The sequence below is a fragment of the Pisolithus orientalis genome (assembly GCF_024613125.1).
Source record: "Pisolithus orientalis strain OTSU chromosome Unknown F5J12scaffold_2, whole genome shotgun sequence".
Classification (NCBI taxonomy): domain Eukaryota; kingdom Fungi; phylum Basidiomycota; class Agaricomycetes; order Boletales; family Pisolithaceae; genus Pisolithus; species Pisolithus orientalis.
In genome coordinates, this window is record NW_026260783.1 from 2,251,058 (window position 1) to 2,272,900 (window position 21,843).

The window sequence follows — 21,843 nt, forward strand, 5'->3', positions numbered from 1 at the left end:
GTGATTTTTTGGGTGGATGGCCACGACACTAGATGTACAACTGTAGGATCACATGTCTATATCATCGCCGAAGAAGGGTTCGTGGATCAAGTACTCTGCCAGTCCCCGAGCTGTGCGGTAAATGAGATCATCTTCGTGCTGAAATGCCTTTCCCTCCTTGACAAGAGTGAGCATCACTCTCCAACACTCGGGGTCGACACTCCCATAGCTAAGACCTTCAAATTGCTTGACCGCAGAGTTGTATGGCTGAGGACTACGACCGTCAAGCAAGTACCGGCCCATGCCATTCCACCACACTTGGCGCCATAGGTGGTGGTTCACATGCCACAATACGGCGGTGGAGTTCGAGTCACTCCTTGACTCTGAGGAGCGTCATCCATACAGGGACAGTAAGAAGCTCATAATCGGCGTGGTTGAGTTCGTTTATAGGCTTTGGGATGAGCTGTCTGAATGCGTAACAGAAGATGTCCTTGATATGATATTTTAGGGCAATGGAGATCAGTGTGATAGGTTTGATGGTATAGCAGCGAGAGGCGAGTTGCTTGATGGCGTGTTCACGGACGTCCTTGGACTCATACATGCAACTAAGCTCAAGGAGCTGAAGAAGGGTGGTTTCGGATGCCTGTGAAGTATCTGGGCGCCATCTGAAATAACAACATCAATATATAGCATATTTTCAATGGCAGCATATGGATCGACCTACTTGTTGTAGCACACGGACAGAAACAGTTCAAATCCTAGGTCGGAGACTTGATCAGGCACAATAATTGGTTTTTAGTCGCTGTTTCCATCAGTTTGGGGAAGTCCGGTACTGTCTTGTGCAGCAAACATAGACTTAAAGGCGATGGATTTGTCGGAGAGAACACTCTTATGGACTTTGAATAGTGAACTTTGAGCCTGGATGTATTGTAAACAGCCTGATAGATGTTACTACGATGCTAGGTAACTCACCTGGAAGACATGGGTTCCGTCTTCGTAGTAGAACATGTGATGTTGTCACATGGGCATGGTTTGGGTTTGGTCATCCATCATTTTGCAGAGGGATTGGACTTGCGTCGACGAGCAGGACATGTGGCTGGCTCCGCTGACAGGAGTAAACAAACCACAACAACATTTGCGAAGAGGGCTAAGCCTCGAGATCAACGGTATATTGATGCTGGGGACAAGTGATTACAGGATGTAACTGCGTCGACATGAATGCTGATTAAACAAATGTGGGTGGTACCTCAAAATTCCATAGACATGAATGTGGATTACGGTTAGATGTAAGTGGATGACCATTCATACTCAGTAGCATGTTACCTCCAAATCAAAAGTAGTCGGCCGCACCAAGGAAATAATCAGGTGACCACGGATTTACATATGGGTGTAAGAGGGGGGAGTTGACCAGTGATCCAAAGGGATCAAGATCCTGTAAAAATTTGGGGGGCAACGAGACATAGCGATTCACAGTGGCGAGAGGTGCCTGGCCAACGAATGTGGGTGGAGGTGGAGAAACCGAGAGACCCTTCAATTGAGTCGGGAGGTCAGCCACATCCAATAAGTCACTGTCACCTGATGGGAGAAAAACTGTTGCGGTGTGAGCACATGTCAAAAACAAAGAAATGGGACTTATGTGTTGATGGCCTGATGGATCCACCATGGATGCGAGGAACTTGGGTGCTGGGCGGTGGCTGAGTAGAGTCAGTTGAACTCTTGATCTCGATGACCGGTGATTGATATCGGCCTCGTTTCCCTTTTGGTTGGTCTGCACAGAGGGGAAAATTCAGTCGTCCCTGCTTCTGCATCACGGATTCAAATATTGTCCGTTTGTCTTCGGAGTCTTCACTCGAGGCTGCTGGAGGGATGGAGTTGCTACTCTCTCGAAGCTTTGCTGGCTGGAATTCACTACTCTCCTGATGCTTCCTTGGACCCCAAGACGCATATTCCTCTTCCGGGACATGACCGCACAATGCTGTGTTGATATATTAGTAGCTTAACAGGTGGAAGGCATAACTCATACCTATAATTATGCTCGAATCTGTGCCACATTTAAACCGTCCTCGATAGTAGAATAGATCCTGGCCAGTCAGAAGGTCCTCAGTCACTGCAAGTCCGAATCGTTGTTTCTCCTTGAAGGCGAGTTTCCAACAACAGCTCACCTTACCTTTACCCTTCTTGTGCATAAGTGCATACTCCATCGGACGTGGGAAAACGTGTTCTCTGAGGTACTTGTTGACATCGTCGTGAGTCCAGTCCCACTGGAATGCGAATTTAGCTGCATTGGCACCAGTGTGCACACACTGCCGATGTTCTGCTGTGTACATTTCTGTTCTCGACAGTGGTTTTGTCTGGATCAGTTCACCTGCCTGTAAATCTGTGATTAATACTTGTTAGGAGCTAGTTCAATAGCACATACCTCATCCAATGCATTGATCAGTAGTAGCCACGTTCCAACTAAAACATCCTGCTGGGACCCATCATGATTACCAGATGGGACCCGCTTCCCAGTAGAGTTAGGTTTCTGTGATCGTCAATATTGGAGTATGGACACTGGCTTAGGAAGTGGTCCAACGCACCTTAATTTTAGTTGATGTAACTCGTTGTGTCCCACTGCTACCAGCATGGAATCCTTTCAGGACCTCTTCATGTACATGCTGGAGGGAGTTGGGCAACTCCATGGTGCGAGATGTCTTCCATTGACGGAACACATCCAAAAGCCAGCTGCCAATTGCAGGCTCTACCTTTACATCCATAGTCAATTTTGGGGATTTTTTGCTAAACTGTGCTTCCGGGTGATTACTGAAACCATGCGTGCACTCACGACAGTGATAACGAGCATTCTTGTTGGCAGGTGCGGTAAACATCCTGCAACTGCATTGTTTTCTGTTCTCATCGAAATAGCAGCAGAGCCGCTTGTCAACATCTGGCATGGAGGGATTGGACCAACTACCGGCAACGAGAGAAGGAGTGAGTGAAGACTGAAGCTCGAGGCAGGACTCTGAGTTCTGATGTGTCTGTCTAATGTTGACTAAGCTGGTAGTGTTGTGCTTGTGCTCAACTCGACAGCCACTGAATTGACCGTGACTATATGTACGGTAAATACATTGCATGTATGACTAGGGGGGGATCAAAAATATCCATCTGCATCAAAGAGAGTTAGAACGGCGAGTGCCTGACACCAGGTTTTTGCCTGTCTTGCCCATATGGGCTCTGCTAATGATACTGTAACAAACTGTGTTCCCTGCCGACCAATTGCGATGTGCTCCTCTGTTGATTCATCACCTTCTGTCCCATGATCATCTCCATACCCTGCTGGTGTGATATCTTCAATGACAACGCGGTCAAGCACTGACCAAAATTCTGCCTCGTCTTTGACACATGCGAAAGGTGATCCTTTGCCAGGAACTTCCACTGCTTCATGGCACACTTGCTCCTGGAGGTCAGCTCCAACCCTTCTCAGAATACCATTATGTTCATTTGTGGCAATTTCTTCATCATAGGCCTCTGGCTCCTCATCGGGGCAATGGCCCGCACCCGTTTGGCCATTCCACCAAACCTGTACATGGCCATGAATGCCATAATATTGCTCAATAGTGAGGGGATGGATCCCCTCATATTCGTCGTAGTATTCTCCTAGCGTGACATTACTGATAAGCCGTAAATCCTGTGGATATGTCAGTAAAATTGAGTGCGGCCCATCCTTAAAATGATATGCTTCACATACCTGTGGACTTTTATTATTGGTCATTGGCCTGCTAATTGGATGAAGGTTCCATTCGCGCTGGAAGTCCTCACAATCATCATTAATTTCCCAAAGAAAGAGCCTTTGAATGAGCCACAGGTGACTGCTGTCACCAGGATTAAGGCAGTGAAGTCTTTCGCACCGAGAAAAAAATCCCTGCCAGCAGCGTACAAATTGGGTTCCAACTTCGACTCACACGTGTTCAATCCTCGAGTTTCGGGTAGACCTGTAGTACATGACATCAAAAAGACAGCATTTGGCACATAGTTGTGACTTACGATCCCCACATAAATGATCCATGGTTGGGACCTTGGACAGCTACCATGTATGTAGCCATGTCGATATTTTCACCACCACGATCACCTCTCATACATGATGGAATTCCATACTCTGCCTGTGCATTGAGGAATACATTGAAAACGGTTCATGCGAGGTTGTCTGTACTGGCACATAAACCAGTAATCTGTTGAAAGCATAAGGTCAATCAAACATGTCAGTAAGCGCTGCGACACACCGTTCGACAGTAACCATCAATAATTCCATGGACCACAAATCCCCATCGGATGAGTTTGTGGTGTCCGTCAATGTGCCAGAGCGCATTTGACCTCTTGACACGATACACCCTGCATTTTATAACACGATGTTCACGTAACCGCTGACCTAGTCTATCAATGCGAGACAATGACCGCCATATTCATTTTTGTTGGACTCGAATCCCATGATGGCATAAGTGTCCGAGTAAACAGCAGAATCCAGACTCTGGTTTGTGTTTCTTGAACGCCCTCACAACTACATCCAAGTCATCGTTGCTCAATACAGTGTAGCTCCACTTCAGGCCATGTTTCCACATAGTTCACCAGAGTGTCATGTGGCTAATGCCCAGGATGTGAGCAAGTTCACTGAGACTGATGTGATGGCTATTATCGGTGACAACCTCAGTAAGGAAGTCAGGGCATACAGACTTCTGAGGCCATCCATGCCAACCATTCTTGGACTCCGTTACAAGCTCAGGTATACTAACCTCTTGCTGTTCACTTGAAAATAAGCCAAGCACCATTCACCGACAGAAAATCGGACATACAACATATTAACAACCTGTGCCACGTTCTGAAGATCTTGCACTGCCTGCCCAATGAGCCTTGCAACACCCACCAACCACTCCTGAGGCAGAGATTCGTCCTCATGACTAGCACCACTAGGGATAAGTGCTTCGAGGATGGGAAGTGCAGTTGAAGCGAGTGTGTCTATGTGGAATGAAACCTGAGTGGGATCCGGAAAACTATCAGATCGCAGGACATAAAGAGCTTGATCGTACACTTTCTTGATGATTCCATGAGCGGTCTGGATATTAGCTGGCTATCTACCAAGGCTGGGCTGTGGAAGAGGCGGGTTGCCACTGTCTCAGTAGTGAGACACCATTTCCCACGGTCACGGGCCCACAGGTGCGGACTTACCTTCCACTAGAATCAGCTCCACCGCCCTCGTCATCGTGAATCCATGCAAGACTACTGACGATGCAAGTGCCAAGGAGCCCGAGGAAGATGGATATACTGCAACACAACTTGCTATGTACCAACTACCAGTGTGAGTGTGGGCACCTGCAGTCGACATCGGATTCCCATATCATATTTTTGTCGAAACCACCACCGACACAGCCCATCGCATGACAAGACGAATACTACAGCCATGAACATATTTCAATTTGATGCCTCTTCGTACTCATTTTATCACCTGCTTTTTTGCTTGCCCAGAGTTGCCCCCGTCCTCATCCGGCTTGAAGACCAAGATACAGAAATTCACTGCTCTTGCCCTTCACTGCACCAAACTCCATCCATTGGTCCACTCACCACCAGAACTGTCTTCGCATTTAAGCACTTGATTGGCTGCAAGTTCAAGGACGTGGAGGTCCAGGAGGACATGAAGCACAGGTTAGTACATGTGACAATTGTTAAATAGGAAAGCATCTTATATCATCTGCAGGGCATTCAAGATGGTCGAGAAGCCAGATGCTCAACCAGCTGTCGAGGTTGATGTTGGTGGCAAGAGACAACAATTTGTATGCCTTTCCACCCCTCTGGATCAGTAAGAGAACTAATATACTTTCTAGAGTGCTGAGGAGTTATCGTCCATGGTACTTACCAAGATGTGTGAGACCGCCGGGCAGTATCTCAACAAGAAAGTCAAGTAAGTTGCATGTATACTAGTTAGGAGTCCCCCAGTGTTGACTACTATTATTAGTCATGCGGTCATTACGGTCCCCGCGTACTTTAACAATGCACAATGGCAGGCCACCAAGGACGCTGGTCAAATCGCTGGCCTTGAGGTTCTTCAAGTCATCAACGAGCCAGCAGCCGCGGCACTGGCATATGGCCTTGATCGTACCGAATCATCAGTGATTGCCGCGTACAATCTTGGTGGTGGTACTTTTGATATCTCCATTCTGGAGATGCACAAAGGAGTCTTCGAGGTCAAGTACACCAATGGAGACACCCACTTTGGTAGCGAGGACTTTGACATTGCTCTTGTTACCCACATCCTCAACGAATTCAAGAAAGAGTCAAGCATTGACCTCAATCAAGACCGCATGGCCATTCAGTGCATTCGTGAGGCCACCAAAAAGGCCAAGATTGAATTATCGTCCATGACGCAGACCGAAATTAACTTGCCATTCATCACCGCGGACGCAACCGGTCCAAAGTACATCAACTTGAAGTTGAACCGCACTCAATTTGAGACCCTTACCGGCCCTCTGATCCAACGTACCGTTGACCCCTGCAAGAAAGCATTGTCCGATGCTGGAGTCAAGTCTAGTGAGGTGAACGAAGTCTTCCTCGTTGGTGGTATGACCCGCATGCCTAAGGTCAGCGAGTCCGTGAAGTCGATCTTCGGTCATGAGCCGAGTAAAGGTGTCGATCCCGATGAAGCTGTTGCCATTAGTGCTGCTATCCAGGGTGGTGTTCTCGCCGGAAATGTCACCAACATTCTACTTCTCGACGTCACCCCACTCTCCCTCGGCATTGACTCTCGATGGTATCATGACAAAACTCATCAACCGCAGTACAACCATCCCAATGAAGAAGTCGCAAGTTTTCTCTACTGCTGCCGATGGCCAGACCGCCATCAAGGACAAGATTTTCCAGGGTGAACGTGAACTCGTCAGGGACAACAAACTCCTTGACAACTTCAATCTCATCAGTATTCTGGCCCCGAAGGGCGTCTCTCAAATTGAGATCACTTTTGACGTCGATGCTGGTATGTCTCTTATACAGGTCTTCAGATAATTTCCTCATCCCTTGTAGATGATATCATCCATGTCACTGCCAAGGATAAGGCAACCAACAAGGACCAGTCTATGACGATCGCGTCTTTGTCAGGTCTGAGCGACAAGGACATTGAGCCCATGATCTCCGACGCTGAGAAGTATGCTGATGCAGATAAGGCCCGTTGGGAACTCATCGAGGAAGCAAACAAGGGCGAGTCGGTCTGTGTCGACACAGAGAAGGGTACGTATTTACTACATGGTGCTTCACTTTCCTGCATTGATTCGCACCTGTGATAGCAATGAACGAGTTCAAGGAGCAGCTTGATGCTGCCGAGAGGGAGAAGGTGTCGAAACTCGCTGGCGAACTTGGTGAATTGGCCTCGAAAGGCCTCCCAGCGATGCTTCTGTCACTGCCAAGCAAATCGAGGAGAAGATCGGCGAGACTCAACAAGCTTCACTAGGCCTTTTCCAGAAGGTGTACGAGAAGTGCGGCGCAGAGAATGCGTCCTCCACACAGTTAACGCAAGGCTCTGAGGACACGCCCCCCACACTCTTCCTTGTCCTACTTGCACTTCCGTCTGCCACAGGTCTACTCGAGGTAGTCAGATCTTTGAGCTGTAGTATGGGTATCTTCATATTATGATAAAATGTCTTATTGATCCACTCGAAAAAAAAAATGGACGGGTGACTGCAAAAATTGCGGGTCACTGTTTTTAAGTTGCGCAGTGCTGCAAAAGTCGCGCAATCGGCTATTTTATTTTTGTTTGTTTAATGTTACAGATGCAGCGTCATAGATTTGGCATGTATTAGGTACTGAATTCATGTGATCGCAAAATTGTGTCCAGCCAGTGGTAACCTGATGTTCAGCACAGCATTACATAATAGTCATGGGGCAGTCTGATGAAGTGTACATCTGTTTGTGCCTAATCTGCTTGCATAGTCAGTCAATACCATCGCTTACCAACTTGTTTGCCTCCCTTGTTGGCCATCACACAAATGTCACAAAAAGTAACGCATGGTCACACCCCAAAATTTGAAATCTCGCTGGAAGTCGCACATGGCGTAAAATAGTAGTGAAGTCTATCGGTTATGTTGGGCTCAGTAGACGGAATACCTATTAGTAAAAGCTATATGATGATGCTAGTAATGTGCAGGATCAAACAAGGGATCATTAGGCTGAATATGACTGAGTACTGCTTGACAGGAAGGTATGAATGCTCACCAGGCCTACTGTGAACTTGCTGTGGCATTTTTGGGTTGGATATTGGTGGGCAACGAGTTAGACAATTTATACTCCGCTTCGGCATGGGTCGGCATGACCATCACGGGGCGTGATTTTCTTCCTCTTGTCACGCCGTTTTTGCTATCTCAACAAAAACTTCATAGATTAACATCGCTCAACTTCGCAGTACCTAAGGATGCATATTTCTTTGCATGTGGCCATACAGAAAATCTGTTGTTAGGGAAGAAGCCATCATTTTGAAAAGCTGGCCAACAATTGGGGAGGCTAACAGGTTGGTAAGCGATAGTACATCGGGGGAAACCCAGACAACTCGAAACGTGACTTGCTTTGCAAGCAAGATCATATTGCGCCAGGAACCCGTTGTCAGCCTGACTCGGAAGCAAACCAACCCCCCACTGAAGCCGAAAGTGGCTACGTACGCTCGACACACCGACTGTACCCATTATCCGATCACAAAATACCGTACAGGTTCATGGACGCCATCTCCGATCTCATCAATGAACATGGTGCACTAACCTTCTGCTCGGAACAAGACACCGTGAATTAATCGGACAAGGCAAACCAGGAACACGGCCCTGGTGTGCAGGTCCTCGCGAGGTTATGTTCAAGGCCATGCCTTCACTGATTTGAACGTTCACGCGGTTTTTGTTCGGCGTGGCTTACCGGTTGAGGCCTTGAGGGGTCATCGGAGGGAACACGGACGTGCGTGTGTTCTCATGTCTTATCCGAACGCTCTCTGGCTGGCGCATCTGGCAGCTCGACAAACGCGTGTTGCACTAAGATTGACAAGTAGGTGCTAATAATAATGAGCACTCGAAGTAGCTTGACGTTGGACACTGATGGCTTCATTGCCCTTGGATAGTCTTCGGACATTTCCCAGCTTCATTGAACGAAATTGTTCACATGCTCTTCAGTCCGTGGGGTTAGAGCGAATGTGGGGTGTGACCGTGAACATGAGGTTCTTCCCCGCCGATGCCATGACCAACTCCTTGCGAAGTTGGATGTGCAGCAGGGGCGCAACCTCCCTTGCGTCCATTTGAACTGTGCACATACAAAATTGCCTCCGCGAACTTTAACTCTCGACTAGTCAGTTTTGGGTTTGATGACCCCTCCCCGTCCAGCCGGGGCGCATCATCATCAGGACAAAGTATCAGAAAAAACAGTTTATTTTTTCAGTTCAGCAAATGTGACCTGAAACTAGTGGCGCATCATATCATCCAGAAGTCGTAACTTGGGCCCCGTAGTGTGCCCCGTAGTGCTGATCAGATGCTACGTCGGAACAAGCAGATACGTAGGGACGGCCATCAATTAGAAGTTTTTCTATAACTCATCAAGCTGGTGTGGGAGGAACTTTGCGCCAGTAAATGTAGCCGTTATGCTTGGAATATGTGGGTTTTTTTTATTAGAAAAACTTGTGAGTTGACACAAGCAACTTAGTCGAAGCGGATCGGCTCGACGATGTATCTATCGCTAGTAAGCGGAGCGCCGCTGGAGACGGCGTAATGCATCGCCTATAACTATGGTAGCTTCCCATCGCAGTCGGATCAATCCGACGCCCGATCACTGAGCAGCGCATCTATCAGGTTATACAAAAGGTGAGCTCACCGTTCCCAAAACATGAACCAATATCAACATTGGCGCTCTTCTAACTGGAGACCGTACTTGTAAACGCCAGTAGGCATCATCTCCGATGACAAACGGGTGCGTATACATAGGGTGTCGTGGATGTCGAATCCAATGAAGGTATCTCCAGAACAACGGATTGCTTGGACTTGTGCTTATGAACACGTTGCGCGGTGGACATGGCTTCTGACAGTTGGAATATTTAAGTTCTGCTTGGTTTGCACGGAAGTTGTCCGATGTCCCTGGGCACAACGCCCATGACTGCTACAAATTACTCGTGGGTATTCGCGAATCGAAGAAGAGGTCGAGTTGGTGTTCTAGGCTACCAGCCGAAGGATCGAATTTAATGAGGAGATGAGGTCACTTACCTGTTAGGGTGCTAGTAGAGTAGACTTGCGTCGAGTTTGTATATCAAATCAAGTCGGATCCGGAGGGAATGTCATGGAAGTGTGCAAGACAGGCAGACTTCCCGCAACATTCTGCGATGTAATCCCGTGGCCAGGGACGCAGTAAAAGAGCGCCGTATGAATGTCATCGTGGGATCGTTCAACTAGCCACGTACTGTTGATATATGTCCATATCCACTTCCTAGCTGACATGGATGGGTACGGTGGAGGTGCTGAAAAGTCAGCAATGTGCCGCCGGTGATACGGTGGAGTTTGCTTTCTGAATCTGACGAGTAAACATGACGAAACTGTGAGTAACACCGATGCAGTCCGTTGAGTCACCTTATGATATCAACGTGGGGTTTGTTTTATGTGTGTTCTCGCCAAAGTAAGGGAGCCGAAGGCTGACGCGATTCGTATTAGAGAGGAAGAGCGGGACGCGTAACGACAAAGAGCAATAAGAACGCATAATTTATATACGCCGCACAGGTGACGTCAGTACTGATATCGCCAGTTGGTAGTTGCACCACTCCGCGTGTTACAGTGGCGACCGCGCGTCACCTTGAAGACAAGGTGGAGCAGAAGGAACAAACTTCGCGCGGTGGGCCGGCGCAGCTCGCCTGTATCGTAGATCAGTATGTGTGGCGTCTACCCTCTAGAATGTCCGGTCGCACTGGTTGCCAGTAGCTGCTGTTATTAAGGTATGGAATTGCGTAGCCCTAATCACATCACCCTTGCGCGTTTGTTTTTTTCCGATGAGATAACGGTGGATGGAAAACATCGTGTATCGCTATCAAGGCTCGTGGTGAGAGAGATAATCGATGGCTTTTCCAAGGAACGTCCGAAAATACATTTCTATGATGACTTCATGGATGTTTCCGAGTGGGATTGTGAGGCTCAGAGGCTATCGCATCAGATCTTGGCAAGATAGGAAGTTGCGAATGGGGCTGCTATCTGATCTAATAGGGTTGAGCTGTCAAGGCACCTTCTGGCCAGTTAAGGTGATATCCGAGTCGGATCGCGACAAGAAGGAAGTCGCCAATGCGGATTGTGCTGGGATAGACGGACGGGAAGAAGGACGTGCGGAATTCGGAAGTGCGCATCGACGGGAGTGGAGAGACTGGATGCACATTCGTCGGGAAGGCGCCGGGAGTGAGAGAAACGGAGGAGGAGGCCGGCGATGTTTGAGGGGGAGAGCAGAGACCGTCAACTGATGTGTTCTAGAAGACTAGTGGCACCTTGATATTTGTTTTGGGGTGGAATCTCGATGGGTCTCGAGCTTGTCGAAAAAGACACGCCGGATCATGTCCGTCAGTGTCAGAGCAGCTTCTATGCGCTCACATCCCAAATACGCGGTAGTAATGTCGATGGATCGACTGGAATATGTCTGGAGTGTAAAATGCCACTGGGATTATATGAGGAGGGGTTGAATGCCAGAAAAGGCAAGTTCGGAGGATGTATAAGAAGGCTCCGTTCCGCCATTCAAATCGAGGCCTAGACTGGGGGTGCAAATGTCTGGGGTTGCGGCGGGGTTAAATGCCCCAAAGAGGAAACAGCCTGTTTTGCAGGTGGATATTATTATAATATTAGTCTCTCCTCGTGTGTGCAGTGAGGACCAGGACAGGCTGACGCACGGCCTTCCCACCACATATCTAATACACTCTTGTCATGTCCTCCACTGTAGTCGCACCCACTCCCCGTCGCTCACAACCACACTCCCCAATGCCAGGCCACCCTCGCCCGTCCTCCCGCTCAGAACGCCTGCTCAGGGATACCCTCCGCAAAGACGATACCCTCCGCACCACCCGTGCCCGCTCCCCGTCACGCTCCGTGGGCAGCGACGCAGAGTTGGACGAAGACGACGACTTCATCCAGCCAACACTCCTCTTCCGCTCCCGGAGGAAGAACAGCGCCAGCTCCCTCGCCTCGCATTCCCGCATTCACTCTCATCCTTGCTATGTGCCCGGCCAGGACGAACACGCATCGTACATACAACTCCTTCGCTCACCCTCATTTTCCGGCTCCTCGCACTCAAAGGTTTCCGACTCAAAGCGCCCCTCCTGTTCGCACGAAAAGCTCGAGGACATTTCGCTGTTCGTCCATGAGGCAGCTCCACATGAGGCAGTACTGCGAACGCGCCTGGAACACGTCCTTCACGGGGGCATGCGAGAGGTGAAACGTGAGAAAGAACGTGAAACAGCAACGTCGTCCATTGAGGTTGGTCCCTTTCTTCACATGTGCATGTCTTCCATGCTACCTGTTTCCCATTGTAAGCGACTCACGACCAATTGCAGTCTTCGGCGGGATCTCCTCTTTCATCCCTCTTGTCACTTGCCAACTCGCGTCATTCACACGAATCAGAGCAAACTCATCTGACAGCACCCGAGTACGATGTCCAGAAGCCTTCCACTCCTCCGCCACACTCACCAAAGCATTCAAGCGGCCAAACCCTGCGCGGAGGTTTTGCATCGTCGCGTTCTGTCCCGTCAACAAGCCCTGTGGCGAGTCATCGTGAGCGACCGTCGAAGTCGCCTAGGTCACTACCATCCAGTCGGTCCCCGCCGAACACATCGCAGTACCATCAAAAACAGGGCATATATGACCACCCGCATCCATCCGCACCAACGCCACTCACTTCTGCACTCCCGGCTACACCGAGGAATCACGCCAATCTTGTCATCTCACCCGTTAATGCGGGGCGTCCCTCACCGGTGTACGAGACACACATTCGTTCACAAACACCAGCAATTGGTGTACAGACATCATCATCGTCACCGCCAAGATTACCTCCGCGTCGATCGTTCACACCGAATCCATCCCATTCGCATATCCAACAACTCCCACACCCACCTACACGGGTACCGGTATTTGACCCAGACGCGGCATCGCTCGCGTGCAAAAAGCTGCCGGGATACGTGTCATTTGCTAGCGTCGCCGGCCTAGGTGCCCCTCCGGACGAAGAAGACCGACATTCAGGACGTAGAGTGGCGTTCGGAGGGAAGGGCATCCGGAGCCTTCAAGGGTTAGGATTTGGAAGTGGAAAGTGGTGGGCGTTCTAACGGCAGAAACGTGGCAATGGCGAAGGCGGCTACGATTATCATCTGGCTTCTGGAGGTGAATACACGCAGAACTCTTCGAGCGGCGAGTGCTGCGGGGCGTCAGCCGTACAAGTATCCCTACCGTGCACTGATGAGGAGACACAGATATACCTGTTATACCTCAGTGCTGGAGCGCGGGTAGTGCAAGTTTATCTTAAATTCTTCATACGTCGCCGCTCTCACCAGGATGCCGATCTCTTCGGGCTTTAGAAATGGAGAGCACTGAGCGATCGCGTTCTGGAGATCAAATGCAATTGCTATCTGTCTTGGCATCCCACTCGTTCAAGTTCCAAGTTTCAACCCCCAGAAGCTACGATATTCGTGCTCCGATTTGGTCGAAAAGAAAGGCTTTAAAAGATTCGGACAGACTCCTAGGTATGGTACATTGAGACTATGTTATGCTAATTTATTACCATGATTGTAAGGGTTTCCGTGTTGATCTCTGATACTCACCCATTTTGTCCCGGTTCACACTTACATGCGGTTTTCTCTACTGTCACCACCTTGACATTGACTTACACATTCTCATCTCCCGTCGTTAGCGTCCTAGGTTTTAGCATGTTGGATTGTACCTGGCTTTGTTGGATGCCTCCTGTAGGTTATAATTTCGTGGCCAAGTGATAAGTGAAATGGACAGTACGGATCTCCACGAGCGTAGGAAGTAACCTAAAGACCTGTGCCGACACTCCTGAGGTTGACTGTTCGGATTTTTCCTGTCTGCGTCATCGGAGGGGGTTGCTGTCTCATGGAGACCTCGGTGACGACTCGCCGAAGGGGTCCTTGCCTTTCAAACCAGACTCAGGAACACGCCTGCACAGGCCGTGAATGCCTCAACTGCGAGCTAACCAGCATTGCATGAGGACTACGCGACAGTCTCGGCCGAAAGACACTCCGACAACCATCCAACCCTGCATACCATTCCTGATTATCGTGTTCTTCCGATGCTATACTTGTCGTGCGTGACGATTTGATGGTCGCAGGGGGGAAAGTTGCATCAAGGAATGCTTGGCGGCATTCAAACGATAGCCTAGAGAGACCGGGCACCTACGCTGAAACCATCAGCTGAAGATGCCACTAAATGACGGAAATACTAACCACTGGTGTGACGTACCTACCGAGGTACGGCGCGTCCGCTGTCTCGGAGAACGGAGGAGTAGCTGGTGGTAGTCCGCGTGCTCCCGCAGACAGCACATTATACTACATTTCAAAGTTCTTTCGTCGCGAACTGCAATGACCTATGCAGACCACCTTCGTGTACCAGCACTCTTGACGGAGGAGCCATTGTTTGCCGACGGACGCACTACTGTCAGCATGAAACATCCAGCTGCGACGAGGAAAACGCGTGCGTGCCGCGCTAGTTAAACTCTTTTTTTGCGCCCATGTTATTTAGATTCCCCTCGGTCTAGAGAATACCTACCGTAATAAGGTTGATGTGCTACTTCTTGGGTAAGTACCATCAACAGAAATTATACGCCGCGTGCTTGGCCATTAGAATCCGGATGATTGATAGAAGAAGTCCTATTATGGCGCTGATGAATTCTAGCATCACGCCGCGAACCTGGCGTCCACAAAGCGTGCGTCTCATTCGGCATGAATAGGTACGCCTGAATCCATTCGGTACCGGCTTACAAGCTAGGGTCACGTCAGGGCTTTCCCAAGGCGAAAATTGGGTCGGACCTTGGAACGAGTGGTGTCCAAAACACATTTCTGAGACGTTAGCTCTAAAAGCTGTATGGTCGAGGGACATACACGAACTTAGAACTCCGACCGGTAGCCATCGAGAGAGAATACATCTCCTCCTGTTCCGACTCCTCTCCGGAATGTACAGGGAAAGCAGCAGGGTAAAATCGCCAGCATCACGGGTTGCAGGGTATGTTACATGGTCAGCCACGATCAATACCCATCAGTGGAGTCTAACGACGTATCGCAGTGCTATGCGACGAGAGGGAACTGCTGTTTCAGTCGCAAGAGGAGTAGACTGATGCCACTGGTCCGAGCCGGAGGAGGGTTGAGGTGCAAGAACGTGGAAAGTGGGATTGGAGTTAAGTCACGTTGACTAGAAAGCTAGCATTCACAGCGGCCACACGGTCCGCCTTCCTACCTCGAGTCCTGGTTTGTGGCCGGTGACTGGTCGAACCTGGCGGTGGCGTTTCAACTGTCTACCGATGAGAAGAGAAAAAGAAGACGGGAGGTTAACTCGAACAGGTTGCAGGTGAATGAGACTGGATATGGGTTAACAAGTGGTGTGGGCAAGTCACAGTGCCCCGGGCGATACCGGCTCGTACCTCTCCACAGTGACTGACTGGACTGAATAGTTGTTGTGGCATGGTGCTTGTGGGACGCGTGTCTTGGTTTTTTTTCTTTTTCTCGCAGAAAAAGCAACTGCAGTCATGTGAGCAAACCACTGCACCCTTCGGTGAGGAACAATACTCTTGAATTCCTCTGTACACCCAACCGAGTAGAGCTCACAAAGTTTTTCTCCCGCCAGGATCCATTCCTCACTTTCCTCCGCCCAGTTCTTTCGCAATTTACTCGCCGCGGTGCGGTAGGGTTCCCGCGTCCCTAGTACCTGTGATGTCGAAATTGTATGACCTGTCGGTTGTTCTTGTACGTATTTGTGCCCTAGTCACTTCTACAGGAGGTTCGCGTGACTGATGGCAGGACTGTTTATAGAATTTCCGCTAGATACGTGCGTACTCATGACCCACATGCAAACCCTTGGACGCAATATCTCCACCTCGGCAAGGCTTTCCGGTCACTCATCAACATCGGTCACATCAACCGCCCTCCCCCCGATCTGGACAGGTCGCGTGAGTCACATTATGGTCATATTACGATGGATAGAACCTCTCTTGTATAGAATCTATGGACGGACGCTTTGAAGAAGGTTTCTCTCCAGGTTATGGAAGGAGTTTCTGCGCTAGCCGTACTAACCTTGCGTAGCCTCGCAATGTTCCACAGGAACACGGGATGTTTTACATACATATGCCGCAGGCTTGCAGAGATAAACGTGGAACTTCCTCGGGTCACTACCCCGTTTTGGAGGACATCGCATTATCACAAATCGTGCAGAGATGTCTGAAGATGACGGTACTAAAGATGTGGCCCTCCACGTCCATCAACATCGTAAATGAAGTTGAGGCTCGAGTTGCGTAATCCATCACGATTTCCGCACCAGGCGCAAACCATATGCTTTGTCTTGCAGTGCCGTAACATGTTACCTGTCGGTCACAAATTTCTCTCTGCGGGTTCCCCCTGGACTATCCGTGCAATTTGACGTACGAAGCCGCATTGAAGCATGAGGGCTTCCATACGGACACCCTTGAGTTCTATTATGCGCGGCTACCTCAGGGTCTATTGATCGGAACCCCGGAGGAGGCTTACCACAGCTAAACTCTTTTGGAAAGAAATTGCCTGTGCACTTAAGACAAGGCTATACGATGGCTACGTCACCCGGAGTGGCAGCAAAGGTCTTTTATGGTTTTCGACGAAATGCACTTCAACCGTGCTGTGTGATTCCAGACACTGAATTTGCAGTGGTACCTCTGACTTGTCCGACCCCAGGAGTTCAGTTGTCTTCGCTGTTCTTACGCTAACTTGTAACCTCAACCATGAGTCGTTCATGAAATAGAGTCTCTACTATGATGACACCGATGCTCGAGATCTACGGTACATGAGGCACTTTAAGGTTTGCTCCATCGAGATTTCGGATTAGATATGAGTAAGTAGTGTTTCTTAGGACGCATTTGAGTGTGGGTCACTCATGATATGAAACGTAGCAATGGAAGTCCTTGGACGCAACGAACATGCCAAAACGATTCGGTCAGCGGCGACCGTGCACTGGATCTCTGCTACATACGTGTCAGCCGTTCAGGGACCGTTTTCCGAGGAGAAACCGCCCCAAATTCGCTTAGGGAGGCGTGCGGACACGGTACCGTCATACTTTGCACAGAAGGGCCTCAGCGATCTAGCTTCGCCGAGATGGGAAGAGAGGATAGCCTTCAATAGGGTTGTCTCTCTCCAAGATACGGTACCTGGGGCACTGACAGCTGCTCCGTCAGAGTTAGTCCTCGCCGTACAGCTCATGTAGTGACTTCTTGTGGCAACTCTTTCGCTTGACGACCTTCTCGGAATAAAGTGTAAGACCACACAGTCCACTTGATCCTGCCCCTGCCCTGGGGTGGGTGGGTTTCCCCCCGCAATCTACATCCAGCCGGGAAGCATTTCCAGTGGTTTCTTTTGCTCCACGGATTTCCAAGACAGAATTTGACTTGTTATGCAATTCGAAGGCTGGGAGCACTGGCTGTATCGGCGCCTGTACCCCAGGATACTGTCCCCAGCAGCAGGAACTGAGATTTCTCTAGATGCCAAAGTAATTAGTCAGTATTCACTTCCGTTCAACTTCGGACCGACTTCAGTACCCGCATCGTTCCTGCCGTGGTGGAGCCTATTCCATTAGCCCTCAAAGAATTTAGCCATGACCTCTGATTAAAAGTGAAAACATCTGATCGACCGGCGATCACATGTGAAGCGGCACCTTTGGCACATGTCGACTTCGGAGGCGGGACGCTGCGCTGAAGTCTTCTGTTCCACTGACGTTACCAATAGCCTTGGGGCGTTCAAGGCGAAGGTAGCACTTCTGATAGCAATGATGACATCCCACTCGAGAGACGGATTCTATCATGTAACTGCGAGAACGTATGGTGATCTCCATATCGTCAAGATGAAACGCGAAGGAAGGCTCCACTGGAGACTTCTGAGGGAGTTGGAACAATGGAGCACATAGCAACGGCAGTAAGCTATGACCGCACCCACCGATGGTCTTCTGTCTACCCGTGTAGAACTGGGTGGCTGATATTCCACGACACTTGCTAAGGATCTTGAACGCATCATTGAACACATGTGTGACGTTGAGTGCGGCCACTATGCCTTGCGTACACCGCATGCCTCCAAACCTTTTTTCCCCCTAAGACTCCGTGCCGATCGAGGCGAACTTCCGGTGGCCGCATTCAAAGGAAACGTTGCCCATGCATACTCACAAGTAGTCGTCTCGGAATTGGGTCATCGGTACCCTACTGGCATGTGATGGCCGTGTTTGGGAAGTCGGAGTCCGGCCACAACGGCCGTTTTGGGCGTAGTAGGTATGTCTCTGACGTACATACATTGCAAGTGGGTGCACAGATGAACTTTCTTCGCGTGTTGATGAGCGTCGTATGGCACGAAGTATGTGCCATGACCGCCCCACCACATCCTTTAGTACGTGGCCTGTGGCGTTCCCATCACTTGGCCGTGCCAACGGGAGACTACAAACACAAGCGTGGTTGTGGCCCTGAAATCGACACGTTATAGTGAGAGTGTACTCGTGATCAGTTCGGACTAGTCTTCAAATTGATATTACAAGTACACGAGTAGATATGTTACACTGGTCGCAAATTACTTAGTAGTTAAGAGGTGTGTTACAATACAGTGATCGTCCAGATAATTGTATAGATAAAGCTTTAGCACCGGGCTAAGGTTAAACACGACAGGCGGGCATATCAGAAGAAAGCACACCTTCCCTTCATAATACAGGCAGCTTCTGTGCATATCTCCAGAAATCGTTTCTCTGATGCAGGGACTGAACGGAGATGGTATGTACGAACTATGTGGGGATTCGGAAGACGGTTGTTTTCGATGTCCGCGTATTCCACAAAGTTTTCATTACCGTTGACATCGCCGAAGGGAGGGTCAGGTATGCAAACATGATTCGGAAAGAAACCGCCGCTACAAGCGCAGGAAACAACTGTTGAACGGCAATGTTTTAACGCGAAGGTCGCCGTGGGGATGTACCTTGCGATACAAGATCGGAAGGTACTCGAAACATGCCTTGTGGTCGGCTGTTCGTCCTTGACCCTGCAACCAATGTAGTGGATTCCTCGTCGTTACATTCCACAAAAATCAGCGGTCCTGTGCCAGAGTTAACATCCGAACAGGAGTGTATAAGTTTCGGGCGTGAAATGTTCTGCGGGACAAAAAGGCTGCACGAGTCACCCATTGGTCCCAACAACGGCGTTGCGAATCGCGAAGGCGGACAGTCAGGATGCGAAGATTGGTTCATAGCGTGGGTCATAAAGTCGCCGCGTAACTGCTGACGTGAAGGCCGACGGCTCTGGGGACCGGATGCTCTGCCGGTGTTGGGAACGCTCAAGTAAGCGGGTCCGTCTGAAGACACGGCTACAGAGCGAGTTGACATTGCAGACAATGCGGCGTCGACTTCTTGGAAGAAAGCTGCAACTTCCTGCTCGTTCGGGTTGGCTGTGTCGAGACATATCTGGTTGTCATCGTATTCGAGTTGTTTTCGGCGAATGCTCGTAGCACGAGGGCTAGCTTGAAAACCTTGTCTGCTGGCGGGGCGTTGCGTGGATGGACATCTTTCCGAGGGTGGTTTGTAGTTGCGAGAAGAAACGGACGGGGGGATGGAATACGTGGAGGGATTGTACTCCAACCTCTCGGATAGCTCCTGACGAGGAAGGTCGAGCGATGCGTTACGCAGTTTAGTAGGGGAATTGACAGGTGGTACCGTGTACTTTCTCACTTGGCCTCTCGGACCTGCGCAGCTGGTGTCGATTTTGGGTAGTTGTTTGTGCTGTCTCGCGGGAGAAGTGGGTAGCTTTACGGAAGGGGACGAAGGGCTAGTTGCAGCGGTGCTGGGTGTGCCCAATACGGAAGTGCGGGAAAACGGAGAGATGATGTCGCTGGTATGAGTGGTAGACGTCGTGGGCTGCGAACTGGTGGTGGATGAATGTCCACCGGCCCGGTCCAAGGACTCGGTGCTTGTTGCCCTAGTATCTACGTGAAGGAAACCGGAGACCACATGAGACCTTTTGCTGCTGCTCTCAGGTCCACCGGGAGGGGAAAGGGGGGAACCACTGCGTGACGAAGAGGATATGATGATATTAATGGGTCCGATTGCGTCCTGCGGTTCTGCACAAGGTATTACGGCCACATCAGGAATGAAGTCATCCGGAGGTTCACACAATACACCAGTAAAGGTTGCAGATTCTGGTGAGCCTAAGTTCTCTCGCTCGAAGGAAGGAAGTGCGGCCAGAGGAGAACGGTCTGAAGTAGCGACATCGGAGAGCCGTCCACTTGGGTCGCCGTGAGCCTGGATTCTAACCGGCAACTGATCAACCCCAGGCCAAGTGGGAGATGGAACTGTTGCCGACTGAGGTAATTGAGAGTGTGGGTCTGGGGGCAGAATAGGGGGAATGACGAGATGCCGCGGGGTGGGGACATCAGGCGAAGGCACGCCGGATGGCGATGGCTGCGGAGAGGCATACGATGCGTAGCGTGAAGCTAAGGGCAGGGGTGACACGTTAAGCGTGGGAGCCTCAGGGGGTGGCGAGCGTGTCCCATTCCCGGTAAGTTCTAACTCAGCTTCCACCGATGGAAGCTTTTCCGAAACCACCATCTCGAAGGGGGAGGCCTGCACTGATGCTGTCCCCGATACCCTGAGAGAATCCATGTCACGTGTATTTGACCGCTTGGCGAGAGGCTTGTTTGCGATCATGAATATGACGTTTCCCGTTATAACCCCGTTTTTGTCTGCTTTTGAATCGAACAATGGAAGTTTAACCACTAACGTAATAAGGTCAGGAAGCAGCGAGCAAGTTAATGAACTCATGACGCACCCCCATTGTTGCTCGCGTCAAACAAGTCGGCAAGGGTGTGGAGACGCGTTTTGCGAACAGTTTTGTAGCCACACGACCAACAAAAAAAGTTCTTTTTCATGGCTATGAGGTTGATTTCACATTGTGAGCTGGAATCGGCATGACTTGCCAAGGGTCTCAGTGATAACCACTGGTTAGATGGATGAAGGACTCACAAGGAGAACGGTTCCCGCCATTCGTGTATACCGTCATCCATGATACTCTCCTGCGATTCTTGCACCTCGCCGTCTAGGGAAACCTGCACCCTAAGTCTTTGACACTTGGATACTTTTGTAGCTTGAATATCTGAGGAAGTGGGTCAACAATACTCAGGATTTGAGAAGCGCAGAGCGTACGCGAGAACTGCACGACTGAGGTAAATGTGTTGGGCATCGTTGGCGACAGCTACGATCCACACAAACCGGTGTACGGGGATGGTAGGCAGGGGGCTATGGGCACACGGATGGAGGACTTTAAGACCGGTCGTCAGCGACGATAATATGAAATCTAGCACAGGGTGGCGTGTCGTCCGCGTGGTGAGGGATGGTACCCGGCTGAAGTTCCGTGGACTTTCCTATGCTGAACAAGAGTGCAGTGCGACATGTCTGTGCGAGATGTATTATATATCAAAACGGAAGTTTGGTGGGTCTCAAGAACCGGAGCGTTTGGGGAACGTACCTTTGGTAACCCGAATAAACAAGAGCTTCACAGAAGAAGAAGGGCGGACCAAATGAAATGATGAGTGCCAAACGAGGAACATACCAGTTTGTACTCATCAACAATTCACAAAGCCTCGAGACACCTGGCGGTCCTGAATCG

General features: G+C 49.9%; 6 protein-coding genes across 6 annotated transcripts; 2 read left to right on the forward strand and 4 right to left on the reverse strand.

Moving 5' to 3' along the window:
- Positions 1-48: 48 nt before the first annotated feature.
- Positions 49-987, reverse strand: F5J12DRAFT_888178 (uncharacterized protein; the record flags this gene model as incomplete). The annotated part of the gene is made up of 5 exons (XM_051747236.1): positions 49-253; positions 354-644; positions 704-737; positions 813-897; positions 952-987. 5 exons carry the CDS (start codon positions 985-987, stop codon positions 49-51), a joined length of 651 nt encoding a protein of 216 aa, XP_051605254.1.
- A 379-nt stretch (positions 988-1,366) lies between these two features.
- F5J12DRAFT_204549 (uncharacterized protein) lies at positions 1,367-3,246 on the reverse strand. The gene is made up of 5 exons (XM_051738400.1): positions 2,559-3,246; positions 2,399-2,503; positions 2,147-2,348; positions 2,003-2,086; positions 1,367-1,954 (listed from the first exon to the last, which is right to left on the reverse strand). Exons 1-5 carry the CDS (start codon positions 3,090-3,092, stop codon positions 1,551-1,553), a joined length of 1,329 nt encoding a protein of 442 aa, XP_051605255.1. The 5' UTR covers positions 3,093-3,246; the 3' UTR covers positions 1,367-1,550.
- F5J12DRAFT_947302 (uncharacterized protein) lies at positions 3,008-3,916 on the reverse strand (the record flags this gene model as incomplete). The annotated part of the gene is made up of 2 exons (XM_051749757.1): positions 3,008-3,646; positions 3,707-3,916. Coding segments are annotated over 2 exons (747 nt in total), but the record flags the coding sequence as incomplete, so codon positions are not given.
- A 1,494-nt stretch (positions 3,917-5,410) lies between these two features.
- On the forward strand, positions 5,411-7,447 carry F5J12DRAFT_888181 (heat shock protein 70 family; the record flags this gene model as incomplete). The annotated part of the gene is made up of 7 exons (XM_051747237.1): positions 5,411-5,652; positions 5,705-5,780; positions 5,832-5,908; positions 5,963-6,754; positions 6,783-6,976; positions 7,024-7,227; positions 7,284-7,447. 7 exons carry the CDS (start codon positions 5,411-5,413, stop codon positions 7,445-7,447), a joined length of 1,749 nt encoding a protein of 582 aa, XP_051605257.1.
- Positions 7,448-11,906: 4,459 nt separating this feature from the next.
- F5J12DRAFT_779534 (uncharacterized protein) lies at positions 11,907-13,297 on the forward strand (the record flags this gene model as incomplete). The annotated part of the gene is made up of 2 exons (XM_051742381.1): positions 11,907-12,455; positions 12,533-13,297. The coding sequence occupies 2 exons, from the start codon at positions 11,907-11,909 to the stop codon at positions 13,295-13,297; spliced, it is 1,314 nt and encodes a 437-aa protein (XP_051605258.1).
- Positions 13,298-18,688: 5,391 nt separating this feature from the next.
- Positions 18,689-21,611, reverse strand: F5J12DRAFT_204936 (uncharacterized protein). Its single transcript, XM_051738401.1, has 4 exons — positions 21,381-21,611; positions 21,201-21,330; positions 21,007-21,149; positions 18,689-20,953 (listed from the first exon to the last, which is right to left on the reverse strand). Exons 1-4 carry the CDS (start codon positions 21,415-21,417, stop codon positions 19,137-19,139), a joined length of 2,127 nt encoding a protein of 708 aa, XP_051605259.1. The 5' UTR covers positions 21,418-21,611; the 3' UTR covers positions 18,689-19,136.
- Between the last annotated feature and the right edge of the window lie 232 nt (positions 21,612-21,843).